This window comes from Perca fluviatilis, chromosome 15 (genome assembly GCF_010015445.1).
Source record: "Perca fluviatilis chromosome 15, GENO_Pfluv_1.0, whole genome shotgun sequence".
In the NCBI taxonomy this organism is placed as follows: domain Eukaryota; kingdom Metazoa; phylum Chordata; class Actinopteri; order Perciformes; family Percidae; genus Perca; species Perca fluviatilis.
In genome coordinates, this window is record NC_053126.1 from 9509831 (window position 1) to 9537342 (window position 27512).

A 27512-nucleotide genomic window follows, 5' to 3' on the forward strand; every position below is an offset into this window, starting at 1 on the left:
AGGCACAGAAATGGCACATCCTAAGGAAAGCTGATTGTGGGATTGGCACTAGTGGCTGTAATTCTGCACCAAGGCTGAACTTCGGGAAAGAGACTTCAGATACAGTATTAGGGGACCACTAAGGTCTATATAAAAGCATCCAAAGAGCACCATGTCATGGGACCTTTAAATAAATTCAATACATTGGAATTAAATTAAGATATTTTTGTTGGTGGTTAATAACTGTCTTTTTCAGGGCACATTTTTGTGATTTTATTAAAAACAACAAAAGCTAAAAAAAAATTATTTGTATCTAAGAATATATCTTTAAGAACGGGATCTGCGGGATTTTGTGCAGCTGCTCAACCAACTCCAGTCACTGTGGGCGTCGAGCACAATAATAAACAGCAGAATCTTCAGTCTTCAGACTGTTCATCTGCAGATACAGCTGCTCTCTGCTGTTGTCTCTGGAGATGGTAAACCGGCCTTGGACTGACTGGGAGTAGTGGATGCTAGCGCTGTGGATACTCGCAACCCACTCCAGTCCTTTTCCAGGAGTCTGTCTGATCCAGGCCATATCGTAGCTACTAAATGACAATCCAGATGTTGTACAGGTCAGTCTGTGGGATTCTCCAGGTTTTTTAACTGCTGGTTCTGATTCTCTCAGAGTCTGACCATTGACACCTGTCAAATAAAGAAAATAATCAGTTGCTTTTAATTTTGGTAATGTTTTAAAGACAACTTCAAATCGAGATCAGTGAAAATCTTCACCTGCCCAGCAGAGAGTTAAAAGCAGCAGTCCTGTCCTATAGTCCATCATGTTAAACTGTGTGTCAACTGTTCTCTGTCCTCCTCTCTGCACTCAGATAAGTAGAGGTGAAGATATCTGAGTTTTGCATTGACTCCTCCCCACAGGGAGGAAACATCTGGACTGGAATCTAAAATCTTCTTTCAAGAAACTAGAATTAATTTTTATTGACTAGGAAGTGCCCATATTAGTTTGTACATTTGAAATGCTTTTTTAAAATGAGTAACTAGGTTATCAACTGTGGTGGAAGTTTTCTATGAAGCATCAGAGTAAACAAATATCAATGATAAAAATGAAAACGAATAAAGACTGTTTGAGATTTTAAACCAAAGTCTGGTCTTTGAGCATTTATTATATTTTGCAAAATATGAGAATACAGATTCAAAGGTACATGCAGTACAACTGAATGAGCATTACTAAACTAAAATCTAAACATCACATCATCATATAGTCAAAACCCTCTCTCAAGCCACCCCTCTAACTTTATCTTTTAGCCTGGTCAGAGTTAAAAATAGGACATCATTAGAAGTCAACCCATCCTTACCTTCCCCTCTGCTCCTGTTCTTTTCATTAGCCTAAACAACCCTTTATCTCAGGAGGCAGAAGGAAACATGGTTTTGTGGCCTTCTCTACTTTGTCAGCTAAAAAGTTAAACAAAATGAGAAGCTAGAGTTTCTTAAACAAAAACCACTAGGCTAATAGTTCATGGCTGCTGCTGTCCCTCTCTGGCCTTTAAGAGTCTAAGAGGAAGGAACAGCATTTTTGTGGAGGTTTAAAACAATCTTTAAGCAAATGGTTATAATCATTAATCAATAATGGTTAAAATAAAATTTGCCACCACAGTCCACCCTTTTGATTACAACATAATCACACAAAATAAATTTTACTTTAAAAATTCAAACCTTATTTCCTAAAGATTCAAACTTATGGATATATTGCTGAAATGCTGTTTTTTAAAGAGGTACAAAAGAAAACCCTTTTTAATTGTAGCAAGCGTTCACGTCTAAGTAAAAATAATAAAACAAAAAATTTTAATCAGTCTCACACAGTATCAGAAACAGTATCCAGAACCTCATCATCATATCTGGACATACGAAACAAGTCAGAGGACTCAGTATTCTGAAGTGCCTGATACTGTATCATATTTACCATGAAGATGGAGGAAATCATTTTCTTGACTAGTGGGATTATGCAGCATACACAGATCAGGAAACCAAACATCAAAGTTATTAGTGGTGCAATAAATCTAGCTAACCAAGCCTTCCACCCCCCTTGAAAAACCCAGGCCCACCAGTCCCATCCTGCATAGTGTTCTGGGACGTCCTGTGCTTTGAGATTAGTCAAAAGTAGGTTCAAGTGGTGAATGGTGTCAGTGATGTTTCCTGAAATGTCTGGAATGAATGTGCAGCAGTGTGTGCCTATTATGTGGCAAAGTCCCCCCTGTGCTGCTAGCAATAGGTCCAATCCCATCTGATGCTACATTAGCATGTTTCTCATAGCTCTGTGATACCTGTTGTACTCTGAACGCCATCTACTCCTAGACGCAGAAACTGTGGAACGCGTCACTCGCTTTCCCCTCCCATGCTCCTCACTGGTGTTCCTAGTGTGTCTGGGTGTGTCTGTGTCATTGGGAGAAGTGGTGTTGGAAAAAATGGTTACTTCAGTCAGCGGTTTATCATATCTTTCTAACATTACGAATGCAAAAATCACAAATGCAGTAATGAAGAATAAACTCAGTACAAATTTGGACCCCCCGAATCTCCTCGGAGGGTACCATTTCAGTAGTTTCTGCTGCTGTCCATCATGTGTGCATATCACAGCACTCTGCTCCTGTATGTGTGTGCCTGAGCACACTGCTCTGAGTCACAGAGGAATGTCAACAGTTCCTCTGTGTAAAGAAAAACAAGGACTGTGCTGTGAGTGTCAGAGCATCAGAATGAGTGTTTTTCAGGAATGTGCTGTGTTCAAAAGGTACAATACCAGTATGTTGGTCACACTTTCTCTCCTCCTTCAGTGTGTTTGCAAATCAGTGAGAAAAACTCCAGTTTTTCCCCGATTGATTTCAGAGATAGCACAGAACGCCGCCGTCTGTCAAGCTGGTCTCTAAATCGATTTCCCGGAGTGATACTCAGCAGGGAACCTGCTCGTCACTTGTTGCAGGTGTTAGCGAACCTGGCACCTCTCCTGGGTCCGGAACCTGTTTGCAGTGTGTTGTGTGCACCCACGTGGATCGTTCCGCGACCTTGACTGCTGTGTGAGTGACCAGGAGGATCTGGAAGGGTCCTTCCCACCGTCTGGACTGCCAGTTCTTCCTCCTGAAGCTTTTGATCACCACAAAGTCCCCAGGCCGGAGCTTATGCAGTGGTCCCTCAGCTGGTTTAGGAAGACCTGAAACCTGTTTTCTTATGTCAGAAAGAGCAGAAGAAAGTTGGGTGCAGTATTTCAACATGTCATGTTCACATAGAGCTGTTGAGGGAATTGCCGCCTTTGGCATTTCTGTCCTTACATAAGGAGGCCTGGCAAACAGAATCTCATATGGACTAAGATTGGAACGAGATTGTGTACGCATTCGCATATACATTAGGACCAAAGGAAGCGCCTTTGTCCAAGGAAGTCCTGTGTCTGCACAGCATTTAGCTAGTTTTGCTTTTAACGTCCCGTTAATGCGTTCTATTAATCCCGCGGACTGTGGATGGTAAGCGCAATGCGTCTTGATGTTTATCCCGATAAACAAGCTTATTTGTGTTATCGCTGAGTTTACAAAATGAGCTCCATTGTCGCAAGACAAAGGCTCGGTATTCCCCATCTGGGAATGATTTCAGTCATCAGAGCTTTTGCCACCACTGAAGCTGTCTGTCTTTTGGCCGGAAACACCTCCACCCATTTAGAGAACATATCAACCATAACGAGGCAATGTTTTTCCCCTCTGACGGTGTTAGCTCAACAAAATCCATCATCAAATGTTCAAATGGTCGTTGTTGGTGGTTGGTGTGCTGCCTGTCGTGTTACATTCACTCCTCTGCCAATGTTGTGTTGTGCATATTATGCAAGCTTTACAAAATTTTTCTGCAAATGTAGTGAACCCCTTTGTAAACCATGTCTGTGTGATAGCTACCATCATTCCCCTTTTGAGATATGGTCTAACCCTATGTGTCAACTTAGCAAAATGTGGGAAAAGTGTTTTGGGAGACATGGTTTAGAATCTGGCCCTAGCCAGATGCCAGTGTTAAAGGTGCACCCTACTGTTTTCCACTGTTGTCTTTCTTGTGGTGTAGCATGTGTCTGCATAGCAATGACAGACTCTGGGAGTGAGAAGTGATCCTCTGCAGTGTGAGCTAAGGTGTCAAGTGTGAGGGGCAGGCGTGCAGCTGCTTTGGCAACTATATCAGCACGACTGTTACCCCTAGAGACAGCATCTTGCGCTCCTGTGTGTGCAGTGCATTTACATACAGCCACCCGTGTTGGTAGTAGAATAGCAGTCAAAAGATCATTGATCAAATGATGATGTAAAATGGGCATACAGACAGTCATGTGGTTCTCCGTCCTCTGGTGTAGGCATAAGAGAAGCAGGGTTAAGTACAGTACAACGTTTAACTGTTACGTTAGGCATGTCAAGAAGTACTGTATGATAACGTAGGTATCGTGCTGCAGACAAATGTGAAGCCTTTTGTTCAAGTAGGATCAAAGAGACAGCATGTGGGACTAGCAGTGTGAGTGGAGCATATCCTACTATGTCACGTTGATGCTGCCAAGGCCCCTTCGCAGCAGCTACAGCTCTGAGACAAATCGGAAGGCCTGCTGCAACTGGATCGAGTTTTGCAGAGAAATAGGCCATGGGCCTCAGTCTGTCTCCATGCGGCTGCAGGAGAACAGATGTCATGCATCCTACGCGTTCATCCACTGTCTGAGTGAAATGAAGATTTGGGTTTGGCAAACCTAAGGTTGGGGGACTTTGAAAGGCCTTTTTAAGATCTACAAAGGCCTGCTCAGCCTCAACAGTCCAGGTTACCAAATTGTGTGCAGTCAGTCCCTTACCGTGTATCACGTCCCCTAAAGGTTGAACAAGTTCCGCGTAATTTGGGATGAAAACACGACAGTAGGAACACATCCCTAAAATGACAATCATTTTGTTTTCGTTACCGGTTTTGGTAGGGAAACAATTGCCTCAATTCGCAGAAGGCAACAAGGTTTTCCCCTGACCCCGAAATGTCATGTCCCAGGAAGTGGACCTCTTGTTTTACGAATTGCAATTTCTTAAGACTGGCTTTGTGTCCCTCAGTTGCAAGATGACACAATAGCGCAATCGTGTCTTGCTCACACAGCTCTTGTGTTGAGCTTCCAATCAAAATATCGTCTACGTACTGCAGCAGACTTGAACCTGGGTTTGGTGTGAAGCTCTCTAGGCTGTCGCGCAGTGCGTCATTGTAGATCGTCGGAGATTCAGTGTATCCCTGACAAAGGCGTGTGAAAGTGTATGGTTTTCCATCAAACAGGAAAGAGAACCAAAACTGACTGTCTTTGTCCACCGGGCAACTGAAAAAGCATTAGACAAATCAACGACAGAGAACCATTTAGCATCACTTTTAATTCCCTGTAGGATTGTGTATGGATTTGGCACATTTGCGGTGCGCATGAACAGCTGCATTGACAGCTTTCAAGTCCTGAACAAAACGCCATTCTGTCGGAATGCCTTTTGGCCGTATTTTCTTTACCGGAAAATCGTGTTCTAACAGGAGAATCTGGACACACGGAATTATAACTCCTGTATCCAATAAGGAGTTAAAAACGGATCGGATTCCATCAATAGCTTCCTGTTTTAACGGATATTGATGTTTCTGTGGTCTGTAGTCCGAACGTGGTATTATGACGACAGGTTGACAATTTTTAATCAACCCCACGTCATATTTATGTGTCGCCCAAAGGTGTGTTGGCACTTTGGCTAAAAGTGGTGAGACGTCAGTAGGTAAAATGTCGTTTTTACCTTGCAAAAATGTGTCTGTTGTAGGCGCAGTTTCACTCAATATATAGATACCGCGGATACAAGGCACGCGCCATGATAAAAGTTTTCTATAATTTCCTGTTGAGGGGAATATGAAATACAGTCATCCGCGGTCAGTCCAGTCAGTCAGTTTCTCACAGGTCATGACAAAGTGTCCGGGTCTGTCTCCTGGTCTGTTGGAGACAAGAGAGAAGAATATGAGCTACAGAGTTAGAAATTCTGAAAAACTTTTTCTGTTTATCAGTCAAGGCTACCGTCACTCGCGCATGGTGTGCGTGCCAGTAGACGTAAGACAACTCTAGCTCGTCCTTGGACTGGTCAAGGAATTTGTCAACATATTCTTCGTCTGGAGTTGGGGAGACCAAGAGATACTATGCATTTGTTGTGGTGTTCTCATCACTGCTAAAGGCGACACTAGTTGTTGTGCTTCTGTCAGGAGGTCGATAGCCCGACAAAGGTTAATGTCCCATAGAAATGTGAAGGAGTGTGTGCTTTTTGATTTTAACAAAAACATGTCAGGAAAAAGATGATTTTTGTCAAAACGCACAACCCTGAGGTCAGTGGGGGTAGGAATTACCCCTATACGAAAAACACACATTAGATCTCTTCCTAATAAATTTACCGGGCACACAGGTGAGAGCAAAAATGAGCATTTTGCTCTTCTCTCTGGGTCTGGATCTGTAGAATCTGTGTGCACACAAGTCACTGGAACGGTAAATTTCTCTGGCATTATCATACCACTTGCACTTCTAGAAAGAATTACCCTACCAGAAAGTTTTTGTTTTGGAAACAATGATTTTTTCAAAACCGAATTTGTAGCCCCTGAATCAACCAAGAATTCTATTTCCCCTTCCGTATTGTCCCAACACTGTTGTAGGCAATTTTTATAACACATCTGATGAATACATAGCATAAGTAGGCATTTTCTCTTTAATTCCTTCTGTTCTATATGCTGTATTGCATCTAGTATGTTTTGCTTATTGTTTGGGGGTGGTGTAGATGTTTGTGGTATGCAGGAAAGCATGTCTTCATTGCAAGCATGTGTATCTGTGTGTGTGTGCATGTTACCCTCCTTAACAGGCGCACTCGTGTCATCCAGTCCGTCCATTCCACCCGTCTTTCCATCCCCCACCGCCTGTCAATCTGCAAACTGCTGGGGGTCGTTGCGCTGTCCCTTGGACGAGTCCTTCTTGGGGTGGGGACATTCGTAGGCCCAATGCCCTTTCTCGCCACAGTTGTAGCAAGTGTCTTTGTCCACTATCGGTGTGTTGCCACGGCCCCTGCCTCTGCTTCCTCTGCCTTTTCCTCTGCCTCTGCCTTTTCCTCTGCCCGCATTCCTTCTTTCTTGAGACATTGCTGCCACAGTTTTTATGAGGGTTAACTGTGCAGCATCACTGTTTTGTTGTCTTTTCTTCTCCGTCTTGTCTCTTGTGCTGGTCAGGATTTTCTCAGCATGTCTAGCATGTCTAACAATCTCCATCAGGGCTGAATCGGGCAGTCCAATGCAGGTTTTGTCCACTTCAGCTCGTATGTCAGGGAGCAGCCCACTCAAAAACACGTTTTTGAAATGAGCTTCCCAAAGTTCAATCACTGCTCCAGCGGCAGTGGTGCGAGCGATGCCGATGTGTCTATCAAAAGTCTCAGAAAGCCGGTGCTGGAAGTCCTCCACCGTTTCGCCTTTATACTGCCTGGTGTTTGTCACACGTGTCATGTCGATTCTGTCTGGAAACACGGTCTCTAGTCCGGTGGAGAGATCATCCAGCAGGTCATTGTAGCCATCATTTGCTCTATTTGCGAGATTTGGATGGAGAATGACTGGATCATTGGTTGGGTCTTCGGGGAGAAGGTGTCGGATCTTTGCATACTCCATAGGCCCCAGGTTTACCATCAGAAGACGTCGTATTTCTGGAACAGTGGGCAGAAAAGTCTCAATGAATGCCTGAAGGGCTATGGTAAATTGTGCACCAGAGTTTTTGCACGGGGGAAGGTGGCTTGTTGCTTGTCTAATGTCTAATTCAGTCCAGGCCCTATACACCAGGCCTATTCCCCCTCCTTGTGTAGGGACTTGAATCATGGGAAATGCATCAGCTTCATCTCCGTCCTCATCAGTTTCCTCTGTGAGGCGAACTGGTACATCCAGCGGTCGCAGCTGCTTCAGTGCGGCGGAGGAGTGAGATGAGCTGTTCCGTGCACCTGCTCGTCTGTCGGGTCGTTGGTACCGTGGCTGCTCTCTTCCTCTTCCGTGTGGCGGGGGTAGGATACGGGGGTGGAATGTCCGTGACCAGATCCACGATTTTCAAACTCGGATAGAGAGGAGAAAATATGTCAGTGACATTGTTCATATCTTTTTCTTTTTCTCTTTTTTGTTAGTATCAGTCATGCTCAGAAGTGTCATCTGTTTCTGCAACTGTTTTCTCTCTCTGTTATCAGCTTCTTTCATCCACACATTAAAACATGCCTTATTATCCTCAATTTGCTCTAAGACCTTTGTTTTAATTGTTTTTCCCCTTCCATTTTTTTTTTTTTCTGTCTGTAGATCTAATTTTAGCATCCTGAGCTTCGCTACACTCAGGGAACCATTTGGCGGAAAGCCAAAGCTTTAGAACAATAAGATAGACACCGCCAAACAATCCGGTCCATATTTATGAGTCATTTCATCCACTATGGGTCCAGTTGCATCACTGGAACGGGAAATTTCGTTTCCATAATTGATTCTTGGACTTTATAGTATACTATGTCTTTGTTCGTGTGATCGTCACCACACCGCGAGGTTATTTGTTCGGAAACTTGCGTGAAAACCCGTGTACAGCCCTGCGGGACGAACTCAACTTAATAGTCAAATAACTTGACCTATTTAGTATGTTTTCGCCTTGTTGCAGTCTGTCTCTAAATAATCAAGAGGCTCTTTTAAAGGAACGTTACGACCCAGACCGTCCTGCAGGTTGTCCTTAAAGGGTCCAGAACTTGTTTAGAGTATCCGTTACAACCCAGACTGTCCTGCAGGTTGTTCTTAAAGGGTCCAGCGCTCTCTTAGAGTATAGACTATTTGTTTTTGCTCGGGAAAACTTGTATGAAAAACCGGTGCGGACCCTGCAGTCAAAATCTCTTAAATAGTTAACTATTTAATTTACTCTGCAGTCCGCCTCTTCTGCCAGTTCTCTTACTGGTCTTGTCCGTCAATCAATTGTCTTATCACCATATGAGAATTCAATCATAAATATGTCCGTGTCTGCCAAAGATGTCATTCATAACCTCAGTTATGTTTTTGTTACCCAAAATGACCAACAACACACATCTAAATACTCAGTCTCAAAAGTCAGAATACGTTTCATTTGTTTGTATAACACAATACTAATGATTTTTGCAATTATTCATTTTGATATAATTGACCAGATATTGATTTTACAATCCAATTAAATTGTTTAATTTGGATCTTACCCGTGCTGCCAGAAATCTCTTCCTGTTCGCTTACAGTGAAAAAACAGCTTGGAGTCCTCCGGGTCCTGGCTTCCTTCTCTCTGAAAATGTTTTTATTTCGAGGTATAGAAGCAGGCTGATCGTTGATCTCCTGGTTTGCAAAACCCCAGGCCCACGGAGTCCTCCGTGCCGCTGTTCACAACCATCCTGTTCGTGACGCCAAAATGTGGTGGAAGTTTTCTATGAAGCATCAGAGTAAACAAATATCAATGATAAAAATGAAAACGAATAAAGACTGTTTGAGATTTTAAACCAAAGTCTGGTCTTTGAGCATTTATTATATTTTGCAAAATATGAGAATACAGATTCAAAGGTACATGCAGTACAACTGAATGAGCATTACTAAACTAAAATCTAAACATCACATCATCATATAGTCAAAACCCTCTCTCAAGCCACCCCTCTAACTTTATCTTTTAGCCTGGTCAGAGTTAAAAATAGGACATCATTAGAAGTCAACCCATCCTTACCTTCCCCTCTGCTCCTGTTCTTTTCATTAGCCTAAACAACCCTTTATCTCAGGAGGCAGAAGGAAACATGGTTTTGTGGCCTTCTCTACTTTGTCAGCTAAAAAGTTAAACAAAATGAGAAGCTAGAGTTTCTTAAACAAAAACCACTAGGCTAATAGTTCATGGCTGCTGCTGTCCCTCTCTGGCCTTTAAGAGTCTAAGAGGAAGGAACAGCATTTTTGTGGAGGTTTAAAACAATCTTTAAGCAAATGGTTATAATCATTAATCAATAATGGTTAAAATAAAATTTGCCACCACACAACTTTACCACAACAACAATTTCAGCATCATTTATGTCATCTGATAGATTGAAGCAGTGGTGCCCAGCACACTTGTATGTGGCATTTTGAAGGTTTATGGTCATTTCATGGCAGAAAGGTTTGTAACAGATTATTAGAAAGAGAACATCAATATCTGGAGCATTAGACACTTAAAACAATTAAATAAAACATGTACTGCTTTACTTCCCTGTCTTTGTTCCTGTATATGGACGTCACTGGGATAAGTGTTAAAGCGCCCATATTATGCTCATTTTCAGGTTCATAATTGTATTTTAAGGTTGTACCAGAATAGGTTTACATAGTTTAATTTTCAAAAAACACCATATTTTTGTTGTACTGCACAGCTGTCTCTCACTGACTACGTTTACAAGCTGTCAATTTTCGGGTTATGGTCGGGTTAAGGTCACTATTCGGGTTTCTGAAACATTCGGAATAACCCGTTTATGCGTGAGCAGAGAATTACTCCTACATGGAATTTGTAATCAATTGGCAATATCCCGACGTAAGTGGCGACGCCGGTTAGCGTCTGAGCGTAGCCTCGGACAACCTTAAACGCGCAATAACACTGCGGTCACCTTCTTATAAATCTCACTATCTCGGTACTTTCTGCCATCAACAAAAGACATTATATTCATGGTTTTCACCACACTAATAAAGAAATTGGTTTCCTTCTCGCTCCAAAAGTGTGGTGCTGTGCTGCGTCTCGCCATGTTTACATCTACTTCTTGTTTACTTCCGGTATACTGCGCGCAGGTTTTCTGCATTGACATATATATAACTATATTATTATAGTATATAATTATTATTATAACTAGTTTTCTGGCGCATACAAGAAGTTCCTCTACTCAAAAGATGCCAATACGCGTTTACATGACCAAACGTTCGGGTTAGAAAAGGGGTAACCCAGGTAGCATATTCGGGTTTTTAAAAACCGGAATATGAGCATATTCGGGTTTTTGCCGGTGTTTACATGGCCGTGCGCGACCGTGTTATTGCTAATATTCCGGTTTTGAACGGGTTATTGGCTGCATGTAAACGTAGTCACTGCTGTAGATCCGCTTTTCACCTGGTCTCTGTTTTAGCTACAGAGTGAGACCTCTTTTCTTCTTCTTCTTCTTCTGTACTATTGTTCATTGCACTCACATATGCACAGTAGCTCAGATGTAGATCATGTCAGCTAGCTAGCTCCATAATATTTTTTTTCATAATATGGGCACTTTAAAGACAGTCCTTGTCTGCCCTCCGGAGTTTTAAAACAGGAATAATAATAATAATAATAATAATAATAATAATAATAATAATTTATTGATTTGTAGGTTATTTTCGATAGAGCTTTGAGCTATTGAGGATCATTGAGGATGCCACTGGCATTGGGGCAAAAATCAAGAGGGGGGAGAAAAGCTTGATATTTTATGGATTTCACAAATTTCAGTAAGACACAGACACGCCCACCTTTCTTGCAGCCTGATCCGGATCCCTTGGTGTTATACCGTAAACTCAACTCACATCGGGTAGCCAGTAAACCGTTTGAATCTGAGCATGCGCAACTCACATGACGCACACGCATCTCACATCTGCACTCGACTCGGAATGTAACGAAGTACAAATACTTCATTACTGAACTTCTTCACTACTTCACGTATTTGTACTTTACTTAAGTAGAATCAATAGTGCATACTTTTGACTTTTACTTCGTTACATTTTGCAGCAATTATCTATACTTTCTACTCCACTAAATTTCTGCAATGTTCCGTTACATTTATAACCTTGTCTTCCTGACCGTCACACGTTTGTTTCACCAGTGAAGTTTGGTTGCCATAGATATGGGGCACTGCTGATCCTTCATCGGCTTCCAAGCCGGCTCCGGTGCTCCAGAGCCCGAGCGCAGTGTCAGTGGACTACGGAGCCCCGGAGGTGACATGGAGGGAAAAAAAAAATCGGAGGGAGAAAAAAAACGACGAAAAAAAGACATGTACTGGTGGCAAACTACTTCGAGATCTCGAGTTTGCGGCGGGGAAAAAAATTATGAAAAAAAAAAGCGAAGGAAAAAAAAAATAAAATAAACACGTACTGGGGACAAACACTACTCGAGATCTCGAGTTTCAAAGTCGAGATCTCGACTTTCAAAGTGAACAAAGTGATCCAGTCCAGAAGTCAGCGGAGGCGGAGATTTCCGGCCGGGGCAGCGTGTCCTCCCCGGGGAGGAACACAGCCTCGCCTACGTTGCTGCACCGGTCCCAGCTAATCCAGATGGCAGCGGAGGCGGGAGATTTCCGTGGCGGCTACAGTGTGTCCTCCCCGGCGTGAACACAACTTTGCCTAGCTGCTGCGCGGTGGTCCCCCGGTCATGTTTCGTCCCAGCAGTAGCCTACGGCCTGGGGCTCCAGCTGCGTGGTGTCGGTTTTGGCTCCCAGGAAGCAGGCAGTGAGCTCCAGATCCTGCATCCGCAAACGGACTCTGCTGCCCCGCACCGCAATAGATCCTCTCCATCCGCCTGCCACCGGCAAAGGCAATAGAACTTTCCGCAGAGAATCGACGTACAGGTCGTCCTGGACTACGTGGAAGATCCTTCCGATCACCAGTGTCTTTGTCCGGTCCGATCTGGATCATCAGGGACCGGCGTAGCGGCGAGGCAAAGCTGCCGGCGGCGGCGTCTCTTCCCCCGGGCAGGAACACAGCTGCCCACCGGGGCAGCAGAGTCCGTTTGCGGCTGCAGGATCTGGAGCTCACTGCCTGCTTCCTGGGAGCCAAAACCGACACCAAGAAGCTAGAGCCCCAGGCTGTACTGCAAACTCGAGATCTCGACTTTGAAACTCCAGATCCCGAGTTAGTGTTTGTCCCCAGTACGTGTTTATTTTATTTTTTTCTCCCTTTTTTTTTTTTTTCATAATTTTTTTTTTCTCCGTTGCAAACTCGAGATCTCGAGTTTCAAAGTCGAGATCTCGAGTTAGTGTTTGCCACCAGTACATGTCTTTTTTTTTTCGTCGTTTTTTTTTTTTTTTCTCCCTCCGATTTTTTTTTCCCTCCATGTCACCTCCGGGGCTCCGTAGTGGACAGTGTCGAAGCTCAGCATCAAAATAACTGAACCACCCCTCTGTAAAACAGGGGTCGCTAGACACAGTGCCCTCACCAGAGGTGTCAAAAGTATTCACATTCATTACTCAAGTAGAAGTACAGATACTAGGGTTTGAAAATACTTTTGTAGAAGTTGAAGTATCAACTCAAGCTTTTTACTTAAGTAAAAGTGTAAAAGTACTGGTTTCAAAACTACTTAAAGTATAAAAGTAAAAGTAATGTAAGGCTGAGATCTTCAACAGGAAGTCCTCAGAGTCATTGCAGGGGGGCCTCCAAATTATTGTAAATTTTTGAGTCTTTAAAAAGAAAAAAAAATGAAAATGCCTTAACATAATTCCAATATATTATTAGCAAATATAAATTCCCACTGATGATAGGCTTACTGGCCTATAGGTTAGGTAGTCACTAAGATATCAGCCCACAGATACAGTTAATCCTAGATTTACTGTGCCACATATGTAACATTCAAATATGATTTATAAAATCATGCCAACAATTAATATTTTAATAGCTTATGAAAAAAGGGTATGTAAGAAGGCTTCAGGTTGCCCTAACAGTTATTGTAGGCCCAGTTTAATATGCAACTTAATTTCATACATTATGTAATGGGGTCCCTGCTACATCTCACTTTAAGTTAAGGGGTCCTTGGCTTAAAAAACATTGAAGACCCCTGATGTAATGCCATTAAGGACAAAAGCTTAACCCCAAAACGTGGGGACAAAACCCCACTTCCACAAAAAACATTTTTCTAAAGGCCATAATGACTATAATAGCTAAGGTTATATTAAAATCATACCTGCAAACTCAGAAGGGCTGAAAAAGGTGACACATCTCTTCTGTGTTTTTCAGACAAGGGCAGCTACAGTCTGGTGTTAGAATCCTCTCCAGTGAAATACAGACACACTTTTACACCGTTTAGCTCTCAGCATTTTAACCGTGTTCACTCCAGCTGCTAGCTAACGCTAGGCTAACGTTACCTGCTGCCAACTGTAGTGTTAACTAGCGTCCCGTGCGGCGATGTTTCAGTTCCCTCTAACGTCCGTTTTCGGAGCATCAGAGAGAAGCGCAGTCATTTAAGTGGCACCTAAATAAGGCAACGAAATCCGCGTTGCTATTCGGTCCGGATAAATACGGTCGTTAAGGCACCGGTGCCGTATTAGCACCGGGTCTGTGCAGGTGCGATTGATCGCGTACAAACCAATAGGGTGTCGGAATGGTATATGTTTATACTTCTCATCCAACCACAATCACATTCACTCTCTCCGGATGGAGCGATCTGGATAGTTTTTTTTTTTTTTTGTTTTTGAACGATGACAAGCCGGAATGAAAACAAGCCGAACTGAAATGTGAGTAACGAGGCTATTTTTAAAATGTAAGGAGTAGAAAGTACAGATAATTGCGTGAAAATGTAAGGAGTAGAAGAAAAAGTATGCTGTAAAATAATTACTCCAGTAAAGTATAGATACCCAAAATTTCTACTTAACCCTTGTGTTGTCCTTCGGGTCCCAGTGACCCGAAGGACAACACAAGGATTATGTACTTCCGTTTACTTTGTTGAGAATTGCTCTCTGAACAAGGGTTAATACAGCACCTTAGTTCTTGTTTGTACAGCATTTTGGTCAGCTTAAACTGTGTTTAAATGTGTTCTAGAAATAAACTTTACTTACTTACTTTACAAGAAACAGGGTTTAGAGAGCAATTCTCAACAAAGTAAAGGGAAGTACATAATCCTTGTGTTGTCCTTCGGGTCACTGGGACCCGAAGGACCACACAAGGGTTAAGTATGGTAACAAAGTATTTGTACTTCATTACTTGACACCTCTGGCCCTCACTGACCAAGGTGCAAACTAACCAACTAACCAACTTTTTTATATTACCAAAATGGTAATATGCAAATAAGATTAAGAGAATAAATTGTTATGCAAGTACTTTTAATACTTAAAGTACATTTAAAATCAGGTACTTTTTACTTAAGTAGGGTTGTCACTGTGGTACTTCTACTTTTACTAAAGTAAATATGTCTCTGGTTATTTGTACTTTTACTTAAGTACTGAGATTTAGTACTTCCTCCACCACTGGTATGACAGTAAACAAAAGCAGAAGATGCATTATTGTAACTGATGTTTAGAGGACTATAATTTACTTTATTTTTCGTCATTACAGCTCAGAATGTTTTTTTGACCTTTTAGATATTTGAAAACAAAACAAATGGCATTTTATCCTTACGTATTTCCATTTATATCAGTTTTCGACAAAAATATTCCACCCATCATTTCTATGTGATTTTCATGATTTTGCACCTTATGAAGGAGTCAATTCTGAAGCATCAATAGGTGTGAACATTTACTATCAACTTATAAAGGTTAACCTTCAAAGATTAAGAATTTGAGACAGTTGTGCTCTATAAGTCCAGTAAGAATGAGTACAAACAACTCCAGTCTCTCTGGCTCTCGAGCACAATAATAAACAGCCACTTTAGCCTTCAGACTTTTCCGATCCAGCTTCTTTCATAATGGGAAGAGTTTTTGCTAAGATCTGTATACAGACATACAGTATTAAAACAATCTGTCAAGTCAGAGTATATTTTAAAAATGACAGAGAAAAAATGGCTGGAAAATGTGTTAATTCCAGGATTTTGTGAAAATTTGGTACGAATGAGAAAATTATTTCATAAAAAATCAGGTGGAAGCTTTCTAATTTGAAATTTTACCAAAATGTTGAATTTTGCATGATCTTCATGCAGGTACTCATGAAGTGGACACAGTTTCATTAATACATAAAACGTGTCGACAGTATGGCAAAAAAAGTGGTACTGAGACAACTAAATGTTCCCAGTGGTGATTGTAAATAGAGGAAGTAGTTTTTGTATGACTCCCCTATTATCGTCTCTCACTGTGTCTCTCGTGCACAGTAATACACTGCTGTGTCCTCGGTCTTCAGACTGTTCATCTGCAGATAGAGTTTACTGCTAGCTAGCCTCCTCTTAGAATTCCTCTGAAATTCACAAAAATTGATAAAATTGAAATCGGACACCATTGTTAGCTTTATAAGACCTTGGGGTAGAGGTTATGTAAGTGGCGTGACGAAATTCAAACTGTAAATATACTTGAATTATGCTGAAAATGAAACTTTCTATCAGGTGATTTGTAGCTACACATAGGTAGCTAGGATTGAAGGGACAGTCGCAGCTAACAAAACCCTTACAGTTCACAAATATTCATTAACTTGAAATCGGACACCATTGTTAGCTTTATAAGACCTTTAGGTAGATGTATAAGTGGCGTTACGAAATTCAAACTGTAAATATACTTGAATTACGCCGAAAATGAAGCTAACTAGCCACAATCTGTACACATAGGATTGAAGGGACAGTCGCAGCTAAAGAAACCGCTAGCTAGTGTTCACAAAAATTTATTAAATTGAAATCTGACACCATTGTTAGCTTTGTAAGACCTTGGGATAGTTGTGCTATAAGTGCCGTGACGAAATTCAAACTGTAAATATAGCTACTATAGTTATGCTGAAAGTGTAGCTAGCTAGCAGCGATCTTTTCCCATTGTATTGAATGGGACATATAGCTAGCTAGCTGCTCCTCCTAACAAAAAGCCTGACGTTCATAAAAATGCCTTACATTGAAAACGAACACGTTAGCTTTGTAAGACAATAGGGTAGATGTTATATAAGGGGCGTGACAAAATTCAAACTGTAAATATATTATAGTTATGCCATTTTCAGCCCAACCAAGTTTCACCACACTAATACATAGAACTTGACGACAGTATGGCAAAACAAGTGATATTGAGTCATGTTCCCAGTGGTGATTGTAAATAGAGGAAGTAGTTTTTGTATGACTCTCCTATTATCGTCTCTCACTGTGTCTCTCGTGCACAGTAATACACTTTTTTGTCCAATGCAATGTACCAATTATGGAATAATGTAATATGTATAATATAAATTGCTTTCAGTTGATGTAGTAGGTACATCACCTTGTTGGCTTGAGATAAGTAAACAACATCTCATGTCTCCTAAAGTTATTTTTGACAAAATTGCTGTTTTTCATGTGAATAAAGCTCATGTATAATATTAGACCAAAGATCGATTTTAGCTTTGTAAAGTTCAGAGCAAAAAATTTAACTTTTGACGAAAATTCTGCTGTATTTATTTTTCATTACTTAAATAAGGTTAATGTTAAACACTTTCAAAAAGTGTAATTCAGTCTATCTTGTGGGAGGACAGACAATGATGTATCAGTGATTGAAACCTCCAAGTATTTAAACTAGGGCTGTCAAAATTAACACCGTAGTAAAGAGTTAACACAAACGCTTTTAACACTACTAGTTGTTTTTGATGTAGGATTAATGCACGCGCGTTTTGTGATTTGGGTCTCGGGACGCTCTTTAGTTTTGGGAAACCACGAAGCGATGCACAGTAATGTTGAGGGTGACTAGCAGAAACAAGGCTTGAGCAGAAATGGATGAAGAAAAGAGTTTTGAATGGCAAGTTCAGTTTCAAAGCCCTTCCAGATGGTTCTCTTGACAAGACTAGGGGTAGTGGTGGAATTGTGGAAATTGGTTCACTGACAAACACATTTTAGATTGTTACTGTAACAGTGAGCTGGTGTTGAAACCATTAGTGGTCTGAGAAGTTATCAAGATAATTATCATTACAAAACTGTTTTTTCTTTTATTAAATCACCTTGTATGATTGGTTTTAGATCGATAAACATTATCTTATGTCTCCTTTTTTTCAAATTTGAAATTTTGACTCCTGATAATAAGAACAGGGTTTCATGTATTTGTTCCAGGAAAACTCTGACATCCAACACATCTCAGTAGCGTGCATTTAACAATGTAAACATGTAATTCAGTTTTTGTTGTGGGAGAAAAGACAATGATCAGTGATTGAAACCCCAAATTATTTAAAGTCAAGCAAGAGTGCAGGCTGGTGTTGAAACCATTAGTGGTCTGAGGGCTCCTCCTCTGGTGGCTTCATGTTACAAGTGTTCAGGCTCTGAGGGGTTTTTGTTCAGGTCTACTGATGAGTCACTGGGAGAGTCTTAATTTGATACTGAACTTGTTCTTCAGTGAATCTTTGTAGTTTGGTGGATGTAACACCACCATGTACAATCACTCCAGTCCTTTCCCTGCATGCTGTCTGATCCAAGCTGTGTAGTAGCTGCTACCTGCATTTATTTTTTCATATATTTGGTTACTGACCGTATTTGCTACAAACATAAATACATTGACAGCAGCATGAATCATTTGAATAGTAATATATTTTGCAGCTTTTAATAAAAGACTTGTAATGGTTTCAGTATTTGCAGATGTTTAAAGAAACAGACATACAGAGAAACTTGGAGCCTTTTAGAGGAAAACAGCTGCTCAGGAACTGAAACGTGACAAAATGCAAAAAACTAAATCCTTTAACAAAGATGAAAACTATTGTAGTTCATCCGTTTACAAGTTACTCTTCTGTAATGAACAACATATTTTAGCTTCATATGTGTGTGGTTATGTCAGAAATAAAATCATATACCAAATATCATGCAGCATGATTTTTACTTGTTTTTATTCAGAATTTTTAAAAGCCAGTCATACAACAATCATACTCAAATGTCTGTGTTGTCTCATTTTGAATGACTTGACCTGAGGACATCAGTCATGTGAGACAGTGCAGAGTTTATCTTCCCAGGGAGGATGAGGAAAGACAAGAAATGTTTCTTACTGCAGGAGTTGAAGTACTTTACTTTAAGCAAAGAGATCATTGTGATGTTTTTGGCACTTTTACCAACAAGTGATCTTTATTGTGTTTTTTGTGTTTAATGTTCAGTAATAATATTTCTCAGGAAAGGAGGATGTTGTATAACGAAGTGATAAAGAGTAATTTATTATCTAAAAATTATATCTAATCTAAAATTTAGGGGAAAAGAATAATATTAGTAGTAATATCAAAAATATAATGTATAAAATATATGATATAAATATTACATTCATATATCATCTTCATTATTTGGCTTCATCAGGCTAGTAAGATTACTGTAGGATTTTTGTACAATTGCTCAACCAACTCCAGTCACTGTGGGTTCGAGCACAATAATAAACAGCAGAATCTTCACTCTTCAGACTGTTCATCTGCAGATACAGCTGCTCTCTGCTGTCGTCTCTGGAGACGGTAAACCGGCCTTGGACTGACTGAGAGTAGTAGATGTTAGTACTGTGGATACTCGTTATCCACTCCAGTCCTTTTCCAGGAGCCTGTCTGATCCAGGCCATATAGTGGCTACTGAATGACAATCCAGATGTTGTACAGGTCAATCTGTGGGATTCTCCAGGTCTTTTAATCGCTGGTTCAGATTCTGTCAGAGTCTGACCATCGACACCTGTCAAGATATAAAAAAACATCACATGAATTTAGTTGTTACACAATTCAAAACTATGTTTAATTAAGATCAGTGAAAATCTTCACCTGCCCAGCAGAGAGTTAAAAGCAGCAGTCCTGTCCTATAGTCCATCATGTTAAACTGTGTGTCCACTGTTCTCTGTCCTCCTCTCTGCACTCAGATAAGTAGAGGTGAAGATATCTGAGTTTTGCATCGACTCCTCCTCACAGGGAGGAAACATCTGGACTGGACTTAATCTAACATCTTCTTTTGTGAAACTAGAATGAATGTGTACTGAACAGGAAGTGTCCATATTAGTTTGCACATTTTTAAATGCTGATTAACAATGAGTAACTTGGGTATCAACATTACCACAACAATAATATAAGCACAATGTCATCTGATTGCTTATATTTAAACAATAAGCTACAAACAGGGGATCAGTGGTGCCCAACACACCTGGATGTGGCATTGTGAAGGTTTACAGTCATTTCATAGAGAAGAAAAATTGGTTAGGGATATTTGAGCATTAGGGGCTGAAAACAATTAAATATAACATTTACTGCTTTTCTTCCCTGTCTTTGTTACTGTATATGGACGTCACTGGGATAAGTGTTAAAGCCAGTCCTTGTCTGCCATCTAGAGTTTTAAAACAGGAATGGTAGCTACTTTTAACATTCAAGAAGATAACTCACTTGTGACACCCAATAAGATTAGTTTGTTATTGAAGCTCTGTGCTTTTTCCCTGTTTCCCTTCCTTCCACCCATTGCATGCTGGGATACACTCACAGCACCAACATGACAGTGAATGAAAAGCAAAAGATGCATTGTTGTAACTGATGATTAGAGGATTATAATTTTCTTAATTTTTTTCATTACAGCTCAGAATGTTTTTCATTAACTTCAGATTTTTTATTGAAAACAAAACAAATGGCATTGTATCCTTATGTACACTGTAAACCCGCATAAGCAAGCAGTACTCAAAAAAATTTAGGAAATCAGTTGCCATTTTTTTGTTTCTAACTAATTTTCAACAAGGTTTTGGTTTGTTGATGCTTCCTTTTAATGGCTGTAAAATATGTGAATTACAGGAACTGGTGTAAAATTGTTCCTGTCATTCTGTCATTTTCGTGTACAATCTGAAAATCATGTGGGAGCTTTTTATTTTTAAATGCTACCAAAATATAGATTTTTGCATGAACTTCCTGCATTTACTTGTGGTACTTGTGTACTTATCAGCAGTATGGCACAAGTAATACTTAGTCAACTATATAATCCCAGTGGTGATTGTAAATAGAGGAAGTAGTTTTTGTATGACTCTCCTATTATCATCTCTCACTGTGTCTGTCGTGCACAGTAATACACTGCTGTGTCCTCGGTCTTCAGACTGTTCATCTGCAGATAGAGTTTACTGCTGGAGTCATCTCTGGAGATGGTGAATCTCCCCTGGACTGACTGGGAGTAATAGAGATGAGAACTGCCTGTGTGTACAAAAGCGATCCACTCCAGTCCTTTTCCAGGAGCCTGTCTGATCCAGTTCATAGCGTAGCTGCTGAATGTGAATCCAGATGTTGTACAGGTCAATCTGTGGGATTCTCCAGGTCTTTTAATCACTGGTTCAGATTCTGTCAGAGTCTGACCATCAACACCTGTCAAGAGGATAAAAAACATCAAGTGAAATAAGCTGATGACACCAAATAAAAGCTATGTTAAATCAAGATCAGTGAAAATCGTCACCTGCCCAGCAGAGAGTTAAAAGCAGCAGTCCTGTCCTATAGTCCATCATGTTAAACTGTGTGTCCACTGTTCTCTGTCCTCCTCTCTGCACTCAGATAAGTAGAGGTGAAGATATCTGAATTTTGCATTAACTCCTCCTTTTTGATTGAACAGTGTTTTTTGTTCAATCTTTCCCCAAAACATTTTCATGTTACGGCTTTCTGCTTAACGTAATTTGTGTTAATCTTACAGTAAGAATAATCTTACCGTATCTTCGAATTCAGATTATATTTACATTTTTAACGAAATGTCATTATTATCCATGTTTTACTTTAAGTCACTCTAACATTGGAACACATTTATTTACTTAGTTAATTGCAACTTACAAATAATGTAATAGTGTTACTGTTTATATATAAAAGTTATCAAGATAATTATCATTACAAAAATGTTTTTTCTTTTATTAAATCACCTTGTATGCTTGGTTTTAGATCGACTAACATTATCTTATGTCTCCTTTTTTTCAAATTTGAAATTTTGAGTCCTGATAATAAGATCAGGGTTTCATGCATTTGTTCCAGGAAAACTCTGGCATCCAACACGTTTCAGTTGTGTGCATTTAACAATGTAAACATGTAATTCAGTTTTTGTTGTGGAAGAAAAGACAATGATCAGTGATTGAAACCCCAAAGTATTTAAAGTCAAGCAAGAGTGCAGGCTGTGTGCTGGTGTTGAAACCATTAGTGGTCTGAGGGCTCCTCCTCTGGTGGCTTCATGTTACAAGTGTTCAGGCTCTGAGGGTTTTTTGTTCAGGTCTACTGATGGTTTGTGTTACTGTGGCTCTCTGGCACAGTAATACACAGCAGTGTCTTCAGGCTGCATATTCTGTCCATTTAGAGTCACTGTCTTGCTGGAAGTCTCTAAGTCGATACTGAACTTGTTCTTCAGGGAATCTTTGTAGTATGAAGCTCCAGTATATTTCATTCCAATCCACTCCAGTCCTTTCCCTGCAGGCTTTCTGATCCAAGCTGTGTAGTAGCTGCTGAGAGAATAAGAGACCTGACAGGTGATGGTCAGACGTTGACCTGGCTGCACAGTCACAGAGGCTGGCTGGGTCAACTGTTCACACTTCACACCTGTTAAAAAAGAAAATGTTTTGTAACAAATTATCAAGTTATACTGCAAAAGAAGAACTGTTGACTTTAACAAATCCAGAGAGACTCACATCCAGCTGCCAACAGCAGCAGCAGAGCTCCAGAGAACATGGTTTATGTTGAAACTGACGTGCTGTGAACTCCACTGACAGCCTGATGTGATGTTTTTATAGCTGAGAAACAAGGAAGGTCACTGAGTTTGCATAAAATCAAACATTTGAAGCATCAATGTTGGTCTAACTGGAGTCAATAGAAGAGTTTGTTCAGTGTTATTATATCTGCAGAGTGAAAATATGCATGTCATTTTTGATTTCTTCATATCTAGGTACAGATAACTTTATTGCATTGAACTGTCAATATTTTCTCCACTTATTTTCTAGACTTTCATTTGTGTTAATACACAACAATAATTCCTTAACGACTATATTATTATTCTATTGTCAAACATTAATAATCTTTTTTTATATAAAACAGTTATCGCCATACACGATACAAGTAAATTCACTCTAAACAATAACATTAAATGCTGTCATCACTCATCTCCACTTTCAGCTGTTTTCTCTTAGAAATAATTTTAATGAAATTACAGTGATGGAAAGAGTGACATATTCTTATTTACCTATTAATTTTATTACAGAGCAATATGAATAATTTCTGAGTTTGAGTATCAGTCAGTTAAGATCAATGAGAACAGCAGATCTGAGATTCTCCTTTTAGTAACAGAGGAGAGAGAAACTAGACACTGACTGTCCTCTAGTGATTTTTATAAAAGAAACAGTAACATTATTTTTCATTCTCATAGATTCCACATCATATCATTTACAGACATAATTGTTTCTTACTTTGTAGAGCTGTAAAGTATTTGTAGAAGTTTAATTTCAGCAACCAGATTGTTGGACTGTCTTTGGACCTTGTATCAATGATTGATCTTTATTGTGTTTTTAATGTGTTTTCAACATATATGAACGTAAAATTACAGAACATGAAACAACTTAACGTGAAAACAAAAAACATGTAATGTAAAATGTTTAAATATATACATTTTATGAAAAATATTTCAGCAACCAGATTGTTGGACTGTCTTTGGACCTTGTATCAAAAAGGGATCTTTTTAGTGTTTTTAATTTTTTTTCCGAAATGTGTATAATGCAGGGAGGATTACTTATTTATTATAAAACATATATATATAATTCAGAATATAAAACAATGTAACAACTTGAAAACAACAACAATTTAATATAAAATATTTACATTTAATGAACAATATTTTAAACTTGTGCACTACCAGCCTGAAAGAATGAGTACTGTAGGATTTTGTACAGCTGCTCAACCAACTCCAGTCACTGTGGCTCTCGAGCACAATAATAAACAGCAGAATCTTCAGTCTTCAGACTGTTCATCTGCAGATACAGCTGCTCTCTGCTGTTGTCTCTGGAGATGGTAAACCGGCCTTGGACTGACTGAGAGTAGTAGTTGCTACTACCAGCAGCATTAGTAGCAGCAATCCACTCCAGTCCTTTTCCAGGAGCCTGTCTGATCCAGGCCATCCAGTAGCTACTGAATGACAATCCAGATGTTGTACAGGTCAATCTGTGGGATTCTCCAGGTCTTTTAATCGCTGGTTCAGATTCTGTCAGAGTCTGACCATCAACAGCTGTCAAGATATAAAAAAACATCACATGAACTTAGTTGTTACACAATTCAAAACTATGTTTAATCAAGATCAGTGAAAATCTTCACCTGCCCAGCAGAGAGTTAAAAGCAGCAGTCCTGTCCTATAGTCCATCATGTTAAACTGTGTGTTCACTGTTCTCTGTCCTCCTCTCTGCACTCAGATAAGTAGAGGTGAAGATATCTGAGTTTTGCATGGACTCCTCCTCACAGGGAGGAAACATCTGGACTGGAGATATTTAATGAAACTGAGTCAGAGTCAACCCTCCAAGTCAGCTGTTTTATTGTTTGTCTGACATATTTTAAATTGTGTAAAATGTTTCAGTATTAACAGCACAACCAAATGTATTCTAATAATATACAAATTACATCTGACACATTGACATACTGTGTATATATAAGGGTTATTAAAATGTGTTAAATCATAATTAATCTTGTTATCAAGGCTCTGTTTCTCATTAGTCATTTTAGGCAGAACAATAGGCAGCACATGTAGTATTTACAATCAAATACAATTTCATTCTGATCACAATTTCAACATCTACTATCATTTTTGACAATTAAGTTATTGTCATTTCACTATTTTATACTATTATAACATTATGACTTTGGCAATTTAATATTACAGTAGATAATCCTTTGACAATTGAAGAAACTCTACTTTAGTAATGTAACATTATGAACTGGATAAATATTTATTCATCACTTTAAAGTAAAATGTAAAATATATAGAAATATAATATAGATATATCAAAGTACTTCATAAAGGGAGGTGGGGGGACTCAGATGTCATTAAGATCAAATTGCTCTTAGTTGTCTGTGGAGGTTTTTGTGCAGCTGCTCCACTGTCTTCAGTCACTGTGTCTTCTCGAGCACAGAAGTAAACAGCAGAATCTGCTGCTGTCAGGCTCTGGACCTCGAGGTACTGAGTGCTGCTGGGAACATCTTCAGTCATGATGAAACGGCTTTGAAAGGAGCTGCCATAGCTAGCAGAGTTTGAGCCTGCATTCATCCTCCCAATCCACTCCAGAGCTTCTCCTGGTCTCTGTCGTATCCAGTGAATATAGTAGTCTGTCATGTCAAAGCCAGATATGATACATGACATCTTCACTGTCTCTCCAGGTCTTTTCACCTCAGAGGGAGACTGGTCCAGATTAATCTCACTCCAAACTCCTGTAAGGCAAGCAATTGGATGATAATCATCCATCACAGAGGTTAAATATTATACTAGAGTGTCTTCAGTGAAAGCAGAAATTACTCTTACCATGAAAAGTAACTATAAAGAACAAACTCCATGAAATCATATTTTCCATTCTGTAATAAACACTGTAATCCAGTGTTTTCTGATTTGAATATTTCGAAGTTTTCTAAAGTGTCCCAGTTGTTCTGTCATAAATGTTCTAAGAGCTGTTGATGGTGTGATTATAAGGAAGGAAGAGTTTGCATGGACCTCCCTCTTCAGGTTTAAAAAGGGAACATGGAAAGCAGATGCACTTTATCATCAGTAGCATCTACAAGAGCAGGAAACTAAAAAATACCAAATACCTGTCAAATATTTCTTCTATGAAATACAGTAGTTTGATACTACAGGAACAGACAAGATGTATTTTTCTGACAGTATATTGAAGTGAGAAATATTTCTTATATATTTACTGTTTAAATGTTAACAAAATGATTATTTTGTTAGATTCTAGTCTTGACATTTAAAAAAAACAGATGACATGAAATTTTTCATCGCCAAATTACAATAATGTTATTTGCATACTTAAACTGCATATTTGAATGGGTATGTTTATCTTGCTTATTTCAAATGTTATTGCCTGATCCAGCCTTTTGTATGTAACAGGACATATTTTTTTCTTGTCTAAGTTTCTGAATACAATTTAGAGATATAAAACATCACATCCTTGTAGTGACACATTTCTCAAATACATTTAATCATAGACAATCTCTCGATCAGGAAGTAACTGGCCACATATACTCTGCTGGATAATTTATTTGTTAATACACTAATTTTACAAAGTGTGTGTGGTTGAGTCATGATGCTTGCTGGGTATTTGTGCAGGTCTGTTGGTGGTTTTTATCACTGTGGGGTAACGTACACAGTAATACACAGCTGTGTCCTCAGGCTGCACATTCTGTCCTTTTAGAGTCACTGTTAGAACATTAGTGTCTGCTGTAGCTGAACTTGTTCTTCAGAGCATTATTTTGGTAAAAGTTTCCTCCACCCCACTGATGGGAAATCCAATCCATTGGTTTTCCTTCACTCTGTCTGATCCAACCTGTTGCATAGCTGTCGTCAGTCAAAGAATAACCAGAGACCTGACAGCTGATGGTCAGAGACTGTCCAGGCTGCACAACCATTGAGTCTGTCTGGATGAGATCAATACTGTTCACACCTGTGTAAACACAAATCAACATTATCTCCATCATTCATCTGACTATTCAGGGTTTCTAATGTGTTTGTTAGAGTGAATCCACTGAAAGCTCCTCACAGGATCCAGCAGCCAGCAGCAGTATAAGAGCTACAGAGAACATGTTGATGTTGAAGGTGATCTGATGGGAGCTTCTCTTCTTCTGCTGAATGATATCAAGTCTTTATAACAGACTGTGAGGAAGTTCACTTTGCATAGAGAAGGACACTGACAGGCTATAAAAGAAGGGTGAACAGCCCTGTAAGACGTAGTCAAGACTATTGTAACCATTTGATTTATTACAGGAAAGGAAATGTAATACAGACACATATTAGAATTACAATGATGTTCTCATCTGACTCTCAAGCAAGCACATGTCTATTAACTACAGTGTTGGGAAGGATACTTTCAAAACGTATTTCGTTACAGAATACAGAATACATGCCCACAAATGTAATTTGTAACGTATTCCGTTATGTTACTCAATCTGAGAAGAAGAATACTTGGATTACTTCAGGATTACTTCCACATTGTATTGCGTTTTATAAGTGTAGGAATGCAGCTATCACATCCAGCTTACTACACAGGCCGATAATGGTGTGTTCTTTTTATTCCAACTAGCTGAATGTGTACCTGAACAAGCAGATAGATTATTGTATTGGTAGTCCCGAACTGCATACTACAAAAATCTAACCGCAGTGCTACCACGAGCTAATTTTAGCTAACGTTAGCTAGCATGTCAAACGGGGCTAGTCAGTCTTTAAACGGCTCTGCGGCTAGTAAATCAGCACGTAGGAGAATGTAAAGTCGCACGTCAATGTTAAAATAGCAAGGTGACCAGTAAAACTACAGCAGACAACTACCCTTGGCTAATTAAAAAAATAGCTTACTTTAAGATGCTTCTTCAGGTTGGAGGTGGAGTAATTTGGACGCTGAAAGGAGGTTGGTTGCTGGCAAGCAGAGGCTGCACTGGACAGTTATATATCATTCTCCCTGTCCGTTCTTTAATGTGAAATGCTATTTGAATTTCCAAGATAGAAACTTATTCCT

The 27512-nt window shown here is 39.7% G+C and overlaps 1 pseudogene and 3 gene segments (V, D, J or C); all 4 read right to left on the bottom strand.

Annotated features, from left to right (window-relative positions):
• Positions 1–19154: 19154 nt before the first annotated feature.
• LOC120574586 lies at positions 19155–19642 on the bottom strand. The segment is given in 2 exon segments: positions 19155–19507; positions 19594–19642. Coding segments are annotated over 2 exon segments (396 nt in total).
• A 2410-nt stretch (positions 19643–22052) lies between these two features.
• On the bottom strand, positions 22053–22554 carry LOC120574624. The segment is given in 2 exon segments: positions 22053–22359; positions 22449–22554. Coding segments are annotated over 2 exon segments (345 nt in total).
• A 2254-nt stretch (positions 22555–24808) lies between these two features.
• Positions 24809–25352, bottom strand: LOC120574384. The segment is given in 2 exon segments: positions 24809–25221; positions 25313–25352. Coding segments are annotated over 2 exon segments (453 nt in total).
• A 711-nt stretch (positions 25353–26063) lies between these two features.
• On the bottom strand, positions 26064–26586 carry LOC120574385 (annotated as a pseudogene).
• Positions 26587–27512: the final 926 nt, after the last annotated feature.